The 13,138-nt window shown below is 40.3% G+C and overlaps 1 protein-coding gene across 2 annotated transcripts in view; it reads left to right on the top strand.

Annotated features, from left to right (window-relative positions):
• Positions 1–1,132: 1,132 nt before the first annotated feature.
• aff2 (AF4/FMR2 family, member 2) overlaps positions 1,133–13,138 on the top strand; it is a 172,528-nt gene continuing 160,522 nt past the window's right edge. For both annotated transcript variants that reach the window (XM_086023915.1, XM_086023914.1), the window contains exon 1: positions 1,133–1,355. In XM_086023915.1, the coding sequence (XP_085880041.1) occupies positions 1,303–1,355 (53 nt within the window). In that variant the 5' untranslated portion in view covers positions 1,133–1,302. The remainder of the gene's footprint in view (positions 1,356–13,138) is intronic.

Raw genomic sequence — 13,138 nt, 5'->3', positions numbered from 1 at the left:
TGCTCCCTGTCTCACGTTCCTCTGTGTCGCTGCGGTCTGTATTTTTTCTGCCTTAAAGCTCCCATTCACTCTATCAATCAAGAGCTCAACGCGGTTGACTTTATCCCTTTCTTGTTAAACCTTTTTTTATGTCACGTATTTTTTGACATATTAAGAAGTACAGATATCTTTATTCCAAATGTATGGACTACAAGTAAGAATAATAATCCAATAAGTACAGATACCTGGGAAAAAAACAATCTGATTACAAACAACAAAACATTTTATGACACTTCCTACCACTGCTTCTTGTATCACAATTTGGGAAGTGTGACTCTGAATTTTTGGACTTGTGTAGTTATTATAAACCTGTACATTTGTGCTGCTTAGCAATTGGATGACATCTTTTATGTTTTTTTCCATTTTAACAATCCGAAACCTAGCTAAAAAAACAACAAAAAACTACCAGTGGCTGTCTCCAAACCAAATGTTACCACATACTGACAACATTATATGGTTCATAATTATGATTTATAAATATTTCAGCCATGGTGGAACATCTCACCTGAATTTAAGCTTTTAAAAGAATTTAGAATATGATGTGGGCTACAGAATCAAACAAATCAATCATAATACGGAGAAAACATCTTGGAGTGTGGAGGGTGTGAGGTGAGGGTTGCTTGGACTCAGTCAGATATTTAAAATGCCAGCTATCGCTTTGCCACTGAGCTGAGCGAGATGAACAAAGAATCCACTCATTTCAGCCTCGAAGCTTTTATACTTACTGTCACCACTGAATCAGAAAGCTTCATTTTCTCTTTCTCACAGTGTGGTGACTAAATTACACAAAAAAAAAAAAAAAAAAAAAAAAAGAAATCACATTTTATGTGTGTAAATGTGAGGTGACTCATCAGACTATTAGGGTGTAATCTTCACAGAGTTTATAACAGTGCTGCCAGATGAAGGTACAACAATGTAACTGGATTTCATTAAATCTCACACGCGCTTTTGTTCACGAGTCTTATAACGACTCTTTTTTTTGCAGTTTGTGCCTGTTTTGTGTGCAGCCTTATTCAGCGGGCGCGCGCATGTGTGCGCGCGCGTCTCCCTCCCTCCTCTGCCTTGCTGTCAGCTTGCCTCTACCACGTAGCAGATTCCTGGCAGAGGCAGCCGCTTGTCTCTACTCTCCTTCTCACTCCCTCTCTCCCCGTGTGTGTGTGTCACGCACACACGCGCATAGCGCGTGTGTCACTTGCCCATGTAGAACCACGTAGCACCAGCTTTGGATTCTGAACAGCCTCACAAAGCCAGCCGCAGCCTGTCATGGATCTTTTCGAACTGGACTTTTTCCGAGACTGGGAGCTTGAACAACCATGGTGAGTTATGTAGTCTCTTTTATTCTGTCTGTGCTTTTTGAATTAAACGTGCACACGAAAGCTCCTCAATGTGACACTTGCAATGTGTTTTGTTTTTACGAGTGATGGAGATGAAGCCAAAAGTGGGTCCCGCTTAGCGTCTCTTCCTTTGTGAACCGATGTTTGGCTGATACAAATGCATGCGTGCACACACACGTGCAACACCGGCATTTGGAGTCTTATTGTGCAATAATGGAATGTTGGATTGCTGACATCGTGGTCAGCACAGCCATATCCTAATAACACAATGACGTGCACGGAGTGTGAACAGGTAGCAGGAAGTTCCACAGTGTGTGCTTGTCGTGGCATCCCACTGTTGCCAGAGTTGGAAGTGCGTCTGGGTGTACAATCGTGCACGCAGACCCAACGAGTCAAGTTGTAATGGAAGGATGAATGGGCATCATTTGTGGTATGAGCATGCTGCAGTCTTGAGCTTCCACAGAGTTGCACAGTGGGGTTGGAAACCATCTATTTTGTTCAAGAGAAGTCATTGCAACTGTAATGTAAATTTAGAGCCCAGATATTATCAACATTTGAACATTTGCAGTGTGTGGATGTAAACTGTATCTATGAGTCTACACTCATCCGACACAACATAAGGCCACCGGATAATCACGCTCAGGATATATACGCACAGGGACGATGCACTTTCGTCCCAATCAGATACGTATCCCGATAATTGGGTTGCGTTTCGATACGTATTGCGATACTTAAATATTATAAAAATGTATATTAAAAAAAACTGAGGCACGTGTTTCCAAAGTTTTAACTTAAGTGCCATTTGACATTTATTCAACTGTCACAATTTAAACGTGCATAAACTGTTCTAGAAACTGTTTCGAATACACAGGAGTGCAATAAATAAAACTCCATTTACAAAGCTCAACGTTAAGGACCTCATTCAAAAGTATGTTATAGAATGTGTAAAACATAACATAACATAACATAACATAAGGTATCGAAAGTATCGACACTTCATCAATGTATCGATACTTGGTATTGGAATGAAATGTATTGTGCTACATCGCGAGCAATATATATATATATATATATATATATATATATTATATATAATATATAATAATATATATAATATAATATACTATTCGAACCCGCTGTGGACACGCTTCAAAATGCGCCACTAGTACTTTACTTCTCACCCAACTACGTGTGCTTACTTCCATTGCGAGCCCCGGGGTTGATTTTGTCGTATTGTATAATTATTTGGGCCCAACAGATGGCCAGTAGTCGCATTCAACAAGTTATTTATTTTCCACACTTCACGGCCTTCAAAATAAAAGCATACCACCAAACCACTATACACAGCAGGTTTGCTACGCCGTATTTCCGGAAGTAGAAGACGCCAGAACAAGTGCATGAACTCCACCTTGATGTGGCAGCGTCATACTTGAGTGCTGCATGCAGCTTAATATACTCCCGGACACAAGTTGTTTTGAAACAGTTACGTTCCAAGTCGGGGGGCGTCACTTCAAAAAGACAGCGACAACAATAGATATAGTGCCTGCTACAACTGGAAAGGGACCGAGATGACTAGACTATGCATTTAATTTTATTGCCAAACTAGTTTGCTTTGCAGCAGCAACGAGCTGCGTGCTGCATCCTCTTTCTCCTCTCCGTGTGGGAAACTGTATGTCATCGCAACATGTGACATAATGGACCGATCAGAGCAGCAACAATTCCTGATGAGTGCGTGGCATGTGTCGCAGACCTGTCGCCAACAGCACAATGCGTCGATATATATATATATATATATATATATATATATATATATATATATATATATATATATATATATGATACACACAGGAAGTCCTCAATTTCGAACGAGTTCCGTTCCTACACTGCCAATGTAATACAAATGTTCGTGGATGTCGGATTTCACCGTAAGAGTCGAAATTTACTTCAAAATACTTTGTATAAAAGAATACATTAAAACAAAAAGCATAAGATGCTGTACTCAGCATTACTGGTGAGAAGTGGACAAAGAAGAAGGAGAGGAGGGCGAAAAAGGCAAAGATACTGAGGGCGCGCAGAGAACGATCAAGACACTCTGCGCATGCTCAACTCCAAGGAATTCTGGTCTCTGTAGTACAGGAAGTGCCTGTATGCGGAAGTGCGTTGTTTGGCGCGAAACCCATTGCAAATACACACGCAGAGGTAAACAAGCTCAGAGACACAGCACAAAAGCACACTTTTGGAGCGAGGAGGAAACCGGCTGCTTCATTCCTGTGCTGAGTGACATGAATATCAAGTGTTTTATTGACGGTTGAAAGTAACAAGCGGAAATGACGTCCATTTGAGTCATGACGCCGTGTGTCACCGCACACAGTGGGTTATTCAAATGCCAGAGAAACTCTGTCCCCTCAATCATATAAACGGGATTTTCAGAATGTTTCAGAAATCGGAATTTTGACCTTAACCCAAATATTGACCGCATGTAAACGTAGTCACTATGATCTGGTGCATATGTGAAGCCCTTTGAGACTTTCCTGTGATTAAGGGCTCTATAAATAAATTTGACTGACTGACTATGGTGCTGCAGACAAAATGGCGGAAGATGCAGTGGTGTTGTAAAGTCGAAACATCGTAGGTTGCGGACGTTGCAATTCGATCACTTCCTGTATGTATTTATTTATTTATATTTATCCACTATAAGGTTCATGCCATTTTCTTGACCTATTTGACTGCATTTCATGTCATCCATTGTTGATATTGACAATACATTTGCACCATTACGGTCAAGCAAATATATTTATTTAATTGATAATGACTCAATATAATGTTGCTTTGAAGGCTTCGTGATACTCCTGTGGGCGACGTCCGCGAGCACGTCACTGCGGCAATGCCGCGCACAGTTTACAGTTTGCCTTTATACTCGCGCGCAACCCATGCACATTGGTTTGAGAATGTGTTGCGGTTTCACTCCAAGTCGGGGGGCGTCGCTACGGCTGATACTGACGAGGACGCCGCAGGACGGAATTTTCTCTGCCCTTTGTGGCCAATTCCGGTCTGTGTTTTTACTGCCGAGCAACGATCAAAACGACAGCGACAACAATTGATATCATGCCTGCTACAACAAAGGGACCTAGATGACAAGAAGATGAATTTAATTGTATTGCGCAATCAATCAGGACGGTGGTGGTGACTGTGGTACGTGCGTGTGTTGGCTTCTTTACAGACACACAAGTGACATAACAGCCACGCCGTTAGTTTGCTTTGCAGCAGCAACAAAATGCGGGGTTGATACTCTCCTCCGTGGTGACAAATAAATTGCCCTCAAAGAACCGAGCCGGGAAAAAGTGTACGTCATCGCAACAAGTGACATAATGGACAGTGTACTTGCCTTTAAGACAGAGGTGGCGAGCTGTGTGTTTTTAATTTTTTTAAATTATCGGAGTTAAAAAAAATGGTATTGAGACGTTTTTGATGCCGAAAAGTCACGGTACGGTCCCGGTATCCCGCGCAACACTAACTGCAAACTGTAATAAACACGCTATGTTGTTGAATACCTCTCGGGCAGTTTCAAACTCAGCATTGCTTGATTATTTTTGCAAAAGGCATACATTTGAATTTTTGATACAGCTATTCAATTGCGTAATTTGTTGTGCAAGTGTACAAAATGTTGTGGGTTGTGTATTTCAGTCATTTTTAGTCATAGTTATTTGAGTGTTTGAGGAAACAAAACATCAGATCATATCTGCAGAGATTTTGCTTGAATTAATTAATAGGTAATGTTTACATGCAATTGCACATTACCTGACACCATCCTAAAGTGTTTTTTGCAGACTCTAGAACAAATGATTTAGTGTGGGCAAAACATGAACAGGAGCCTGTTAGTACTACATTCTAAACAACAACTGGTTTATTGCTGGACACAAGAAAAAACAAGCAGCAGTTTATCATGGCAAGACCAACTGTCAAAGGCTGTCATTTAATTGTATGCATTCTCAACAAACGGCAAGAAATGAAATAAATCGCTGCATAAAACAAAACATATCACTCGGCTGGATTTGTTTGTTATCTGAATGCCTCTGAAAATGTGTTAATGAATATTTGCAAGTCCCTAAAGAAACAGATTGTTTGCGAGTTCAAACATTGGTGTTAAGCTATTTTGATATAGTATAAGTGCCCTATTCACAGGCTTTAACATAGTTCTCACTTGCAGCAAATAGCTTTTAGTTAAGGCTGTTTGCATTATGGATGGTGAAAAAATGAGGAAACAGTTAACAATGACATACAGAATGAGATAAGCTGCATTAAGTACTGGCTTGGCTGTAGTTTTTGAGACCACATTTCATTTTGTGGTCTTTAGCCGGGTAGTCAAGAGCTCAGTAGAAGGAGTATCATATTCTGTATCAGCACATCTCCAGGTCAACCATGCGTTACAGCGAGGCCACAATAACTTGGCAACAGTGCTGCTGTTTTGGCTGTGTGTTCTATAGCTGGAAAATCTAAGCAGGGAAAAATGACACATGCATACACACAGCGCTGTCCCTCAGCACCCACCATGGAAGGCCCTGGGGCAAGGTACTTAACCCCCCACTGCTGGAGCGGAGCAGCTCAGGGCTAAACAACAAGCTCAGGGTGTCTACACGTTGCCCTCGCTCTGCCATCAGTCCATCACACAGCGTCTGACAGCTGCTCCTGATGGGAAACGGGCCTGGCACAGACAACGGCTTTATTCCTGGAAAGAGAATATGAAAATGTGCACAAATGAGCGGTCTGAATAATGAACCCTGCTTGGGTGTTAACTTGCGGGTTAAAGTGTGTCAGTCACTCACAAGTACATGATTGCTTGTGCACCGTGTGACATGACAGCATGGACAGATCACAGTCGTGAGTCACTGTTTGGTCTCCATTGAAATGTCCTTGCTGGGGCCAGAGAAGACAGTATATGTTTGAAATGTAATTTGCACTGGTGAACATTGTTACTTATTTCTCTGTTTTTAAATCTAAAAGTTCAGTGAACATTAAATTGCCAATGATATGTCATGTTTCAAATGGACCAAAAGACATGTTTAAAAATCTTGAAATTTAAATTTAAAAAAGTCAAAAAAGAAAGGCAGACTTGTTTGCTAAAATGTGCTTGGATTTATTGGTGTTGCATGTAAAAAGAATGTCAGGCTAAATGGTCTGCACCCCCGCATTTTCACCTCACCAAATCTGGCCCTCTTTGCAAAAAGTTTGGACACCACTGGTCTAGGCGAGTGTCCGCTGATAGTGTAGTGGTACACACGCCTGAGTTGTGTGCGGGCAGCGTGGGATCGATTCCCGCTCAGTGACAGTGTCTATGTGTGCCCTGCGACTGGCTGGCGACCAGTTCGGGGTGTAGTCTGCCTTCGCCCATTGACGGCTGGGATAGGCTCCAGCAACTCCCCGCGACCCTGTATAGGATAAGCGGTTTGGAAGATGACATGACATGACATGGTCTAGGCGATTCCGATGTATATCCAAGCATCAGAGCACTAGGGAGAGCATGGTTGATAATAGGGGCAACAAATCCCAGCACAAATAGCTGTTCTTTGTTTTGCCTGATGCTGCTGTAACCGCAGTCATGATGGTTGTCTTATAAAGCGTCGCATTTAGTTTCATGTGAAAAGCGTGCATCTCTACATGGTGTTTTCATTCGGAATTTTTTTTCTTATTTTACTGTAGTTTTTTTTTAAATTTTGCTGATACGCTTTATTGATGAGGAGAGTAATTGATATTGTGAGTTGGATTGATATGTTTTTTTCTGTTGACTTTACGATTGAGTGACAGGCAAGTCAAAGCAAGGCAGTTTTATTTATATACACAATGCAACTCAATGTGCTTCCCACAAGCAAAGACACAACACCGACAGGCATTTACAAACGCAACAGTTAACATTCAAAAGCAAAGCAGAGGAAACAAAATTAGCTTACAAAAATTACTAAAATGTACGTTGACAACATTTAAACACATTAACAGAAAACTATAAAACCATTTAAAAGTAAAGTCAAGAAATAAGTGTTTTTCTGAAATATCTACAAGAAAAAAAGATTTAAAGTCATTCTTCTCTTCTTTATTGCAGAAAACAATTACCTCTGTTTTGTTTTGCTTTAGCTGAAGGAAATTTTGGTTCATCCAGTATTCATTTGCTCCAGACAGTGACAATGTGCTACAGACAGACCACTTCCTACCCACATAATGATTCACATTACCTGTTAATGTGGTATGCACAGGGAAACAATGCATGCATATAATCTACTGTAATTTACCTCTAATTGATTACAGACACACTCTTAACCTTTTACGCTCTTGACACATTAGAAGTGTACGAAGTTTAAGAAACACTTCCCAGAGCTGCAACTCCCCCATTAATGATGCTCAAACAATGGATGACAGAGAAATACAAATAATTCTCTGCAGATTGTGACAGACGGTGCAGATTGGAAGGAGAAGCCAGCACAGTGAGCTGCATGATTTACTTGTTTCACAAAAGCATGTTTGTTTGGTTGTCTACTGTCTGAAAATTAGCCACATATGGAGCCTTCTAAACCAGGACAAAAATGTTATACACCGGCACTTTTAAAAGCAAACGGGTTGCATATGTAAAGGTGAACTGGTTGGCTTTTTTTTTTTTTGTGCTAATCAATTCCTTTATTTGAGGAGCAACTTTCTAATTTTGAGGAGCAATTTTTTTGCAGGTTAATCCCAGGGGCCTGAAGCAATGGTTTTATTAAACAATAGTAATTAAAAAAAAGACAAAATAACCGGGGCATAAGCTATATTTTTACATTTCACACTACATTTCCCCTAATAACAAAGGGCCAGTTTTTGTTCTATTTTATTGTTTTTCTTTCACAACCAACAGTTTTTATGTCTGAAATTCACATTGTGCATATAGCAGCAAACTGTATTTAATTGTCCAGAAACGTTTTCAGTGGGCCAGTTTCAAACACAAATATACATTTCAGTTTAAACTCAGCATTTCATGTTACAAAAGTGTATATTAAATAAATAATAATAATAGCAATAATAATAATGAAAGGCATGAACAGCCTGGGCGGCACAGTGGTCGACTGGTTAGCACGTCCGCCTCACAGTTCAGAGGTCGTGGGTTCGATCCCGGCTCCGGCCACCCTGTGTGGAGTTTGCATGTTCTCCCCGTGCCTGCGTGGGTTTCCTCCGGGCACTCCGGTTTCCTCCCACATTCCAAAAACATGCATGGTAAGTTGATTGGACTGTCTAAATTGCCCCTAGGTGTGATTGTGAGTGCGGATGTTTGTCTCTGTGTGCCCTGCGATTGGCTGGCAACCAATTCAGGGTGTCCCCCGCCTACTGCCCAAAGACAGCTGGGATAGGCTCCAGCACGCCCGCGACCCTTGTGAGGATAAGCGGTATGGATAATGAATGAATGAATGAATGAACAGCCTTTGTGCAACTTCACTTGAGCAGCTAGCATTTCAGCATGTGACACAATAAACCGTATATTCATGGCTGTGTGTTTATGAGCTTATACCAGCTGACTAGAAATATGAGAAATATTCTTTATACTTCTAGAACTTTTGGAATTGTTCAAACTAAAATGAACCCACCTCAGGAGTAAACAAATATTTTCTTCATTTGACATTCATTTTTGCTTTTCAGAATTAAAAAACACACTGTGCTGAGAATTAAAAAAAACAACATTTTTTAACATTTGTTTTTTCAAATTGTTCTTTTTGGGAATAATTGACATTATAAGAAGTCACTCACATTTGATGTGCACTTTGTATGACAGCGTACGGTATTTTCCTTCCAAAGAAAAAATAAGACGTTTGGTAAATGTGAATGAATCCAACAGCGCAGATCCCCTCCTTCTCATCGTTTTCCTGCTTTCAACTCTTCTTAGTTGAGCTTGCTCCCCTCCTCTCATCTCACTCCTTGTCTCATTGTCTTGCAAGGGGATCTGAAAAGCTTTGGATGATTGTGAGAGGACTTCCATTCTATGTAACCTACTCCTGACATCATGTATCTGGCGAATTGTAGCACTGGAATCAGGGGGAGGTGGCAGAGGATGTTAATTGATGATGATTGTGATAGTCTGTCCAAATGAAGTAGGTAATTAGAGAAGTGATGTTATATCAATTCACTATGAATTCCCAGCTGGGCATTTTGCAGCCTAAAATGCACATCTGCATGAAAACACGCTGATTACTGTTATTATTTTTTGCTTGATTTAATTGTTTGCCTGATCCTTGCACATTTATTAGTGACAGTAGAAAAATATATATTGCTGTCTATATCCCTAAGAGTGAAGGGATAAGCCTATAATACTTCAACATAGAGTCAATTTAGAATGCATGTATTCAGTGTTCAGTCTCACATTCCTACATTCAATCTGCCTTTCAACGCTCCCCAAGCTCTCAATCAGCACCGTCGCACGTGCAAGCTTCAAATCATTCATCACATTGAAAGCTGTGCCCCCGCTCCATGATCAGGCTCCGTTTGCCAAAACAGCTCCACTTGATGCTACTTCACACTAACATCATCAGCGACTCAGAGCCTCTGAAAGGAAGCTGTGTCTCATCCCGTCGCTGCCAAGACTTCCCAGACACCACTGAAAGAAGGTTCTTTCTCAAAGGAAAAAAAATGTCATTTTGAGTCTCATGCATATGGTGCAACTACCTCATAAGCCCTCGCATCACCTGGAGTCCATCTGGGACGGAAACCTGGAAACCGCACAGTTATATGAAGACACCCTTATGGACAAAAGTCTTCAGCCACCAACACAGTATTTCTGCAGGAATGTCTTTATTCAAGATTTGGGGAATTGCTTTGTCAATTTGTCAATGAATTTGAATGAGAGGCTCATAAGCTAGTATGCCCAGGTTCATCCCAAAGGTGTTCGATAAGGTTGAAGTCATGCTATTCTTGCACATTCTTACACTTCAAACTCCAACTCATCCACAATGTCTTGCCTTAACCTTACTTTGTGAACGGAAGAGCCTTTGCCCAAATTGTTTACACTAACAAATTGTTCAGCCACTGCCAGAAAAACGTCCGTCTGTTTACTTTAGAAATGAAGAGAGCTTTTGTCCATATATAGTATGATAATTGCTGTCACGCAATGCACTTGCCTGATTAATACAGGAGTCAGATCTCAAGGATAAAGAAAGTGTATGGGCACATAATTACAGCCTCACTCATCATGTTGCCATCCCTGCGGACCTCCTTAAACAAGGCATGTTTCAACTGAATGCTAATACCAAGATGCTAACATGGTTGCAATATAAATCCTACGAAAATGCTGATAAGTGTGAAATATGAACAATTCATGATGTTAAAAAAAATGTCACATTATTCATAGTTTTGAAGGTATTTATTTGGTTGTATGATAACTTTGACTCGTTGATATCTTCAAGTCCCTGAATTACTTGCAAGAACATGTACAAAACTTTGGTGTATAAATACGGAGTGTTTCAGATGTTACAACATTAAATGATTTTCATTGTCGACTTGAACGACATTGCTACTTTGTCTGAGCTAGCATGTATTAATACTTAAAACAAAAGACTAAAATCAAACCACTGCAACAGAAGTTTGAAGTAATTCTCTAATATGCCATGACAGCATTGTCTCACTTGGCGTAATCCTAGCATGACAAAAGCGATAGAGCTATCTGTTTGAATAAGAGTGTACGTCACACTGTTTTGCTTTTTTTTTTTTTTTTTGATATTTATAATATTGATGTTACGGTCTTAAAGGGACACTTGGGGGATTTTAACATTGGCACTTATATAATAGGTTTGGATGTAAAAATAACATCAGTACTAAAATGCCCTGTATGACCCTGTAGTGATCTTTTTTTGTGATTAGATTTACGACAAATCGCCCAGCCCCAGGGGCGTGGCTTATGTTATGTTTTCGGTCTCAGCAGTGTACGTCACGGGAGGGAGGCAAGCGTGGTAATATTGCTCGCTTTGTCAGTTCTGTTGTCTAAAACGGCGAGCGATCGCCACCAAAATGCAAATGCACATTACTACTGTTGTCTACTTCAACCTGTAAAAGTATAAAAGTGTTCTGCACAATAGTTTGGATTTGTTGTCCGACACCACTTGCAGCCGCGAGAGTGAAGCAGCGGTGGGCGTCAGAGTGAGGTACACCTTGGGTGTCTTGAATGTGTGCATCCGACTCCACAGCCGAGTGTGGCCGCAAGTTGAACATGCCATTTCAGCTGTTATGTTCCAAATTGGACGTTGTGTTGTAGGTTGAAAAACTGGGGCCATTCCTCATCCAAATAAATGTGCACGTCTACTCATTCCCACTTCAGTCTCTGTAAATATCCTGACTGGTGTTTAATGCCTCGCCTGTTCTAACCGTGATCAGCAAAGAAGCAGTGTTTTTTTTTGTGTTTTTTTTTTTTTAAGCAAAGAAGCAGTGGGCGTTCGTCCCAGCCTAAATCTATGTAGCTCTGCTCACTTCCACATTTCCTCATTCTCATATAAATCAGCCACGGAGAATTTAATCCTTTTGATATGTTGAATTGATTGCAGTTTTTGGACGTTATAAGCAATGGAGAATTTGGAATCGGTTCCTCCCGTGATTCCGGCCGAACAAGGATAGAACGGTAGGGGGCGCGGCCATTCTCCTCATTAACAAGGGGCGTTATTCATGGCGTCACTTATTTCCTAATTTCTCCCAAATTTATTGATAAAATAGAAAATGACAACTCTTTTCATTTTCCTGATCAAAAAATATATCAAATGAACTTGTTAGTGAAAATATGGCCATCCCGGCCCCACCGTCTCTTTAATTAGAATGCAGCTGAGGTTCACTCATGACTTCAGGTCAGTGAACATCAAAGTATTGACTGCATGTGTCTTTTTTGCTTTTTCTTTAGCTTGCTGTGTGTTTTTTTGTCTGTGTATGTGTGTTTGATTCTTATTCCTTAGGATGGAACTTAAGGTTAAGAGAAGAAAAATGTGAGCGAGCTGGTGGATTGTGTTAGATGTTCCGCTATACAAAAAATGGTAATATGCAATGCAATTTGCAATAAGAGAAACAGTTTGGTAATTCAGGTGGTAACCATTGGGGTTGTTTTTTTTTCTGTTTTTTTAATAGATAAATCAAAGTTTAACCATGACTCTCAATTTCTGAAAAATGCATTATTGTGCATTTCAGTCACGTTGCCACTGTGGATTGCATTTTTTTTTTTTTTCTGGTGGAAATTTTTTTATTTGTACAGTTGTTTTGTAAGCCTTGCCTCGTTCCCTGGGCTAGTTATTATGCTGATTTTGGTTGTGGCATTTCATGACTTGGTGGTTGTAAAGTATGTAAAGTATATTTATCAGAATGCCTCGTTTCAACTCGTGGGCTTGCATAGAACACATTTTTGAAAAAAATATATGTTTGGGTTGATTTCCATTTTAAATAATGTTTATGAGTGCATGGACACCTTTTTGGGTGTGTAAGGATGGGGGAGGGGACTGATGGAATGTAAGCATGTAATGGAAGCGCTTTATAAGGATGAGGAAGGTCGGGTCGGAGGACGATTATTTTTATGAGTAAGGATGGAGGGACGAAGATGGAAGGGTACCCAGGTCGTGAATGGAGGAAGGACCGTCTCTGCCCATCTCTGACAAATAGGTGCACTTTGATGCTTTTTTAAAATGTCATTTATTCCGAGCAGCGTTTTGACAAGTTACATCTTGGAATACTTTTATGATCATCTTTTGCTCGTTATACAAGTATTTATTCAAGTTTATAATTTGAGCTAT

Source organism: Filicampus tigris, chromosome 2 (genome assembly GCF_054856515.1).
Source record: "Filicampus tigris isolate MCC_2025a chromosome 2, RoL_Ftig_1.0, whole genome shotgun sequence".
Lineage (NCBI taxonomy): Eukaryota > Metazoa > Chordata > Actinopteri > Syngnathiformes > Syngnathidae > Filicampus > Filicampus tigris.
This window is presented reverse-complemented; position numbering and strand designations above follow the sequence as displayed.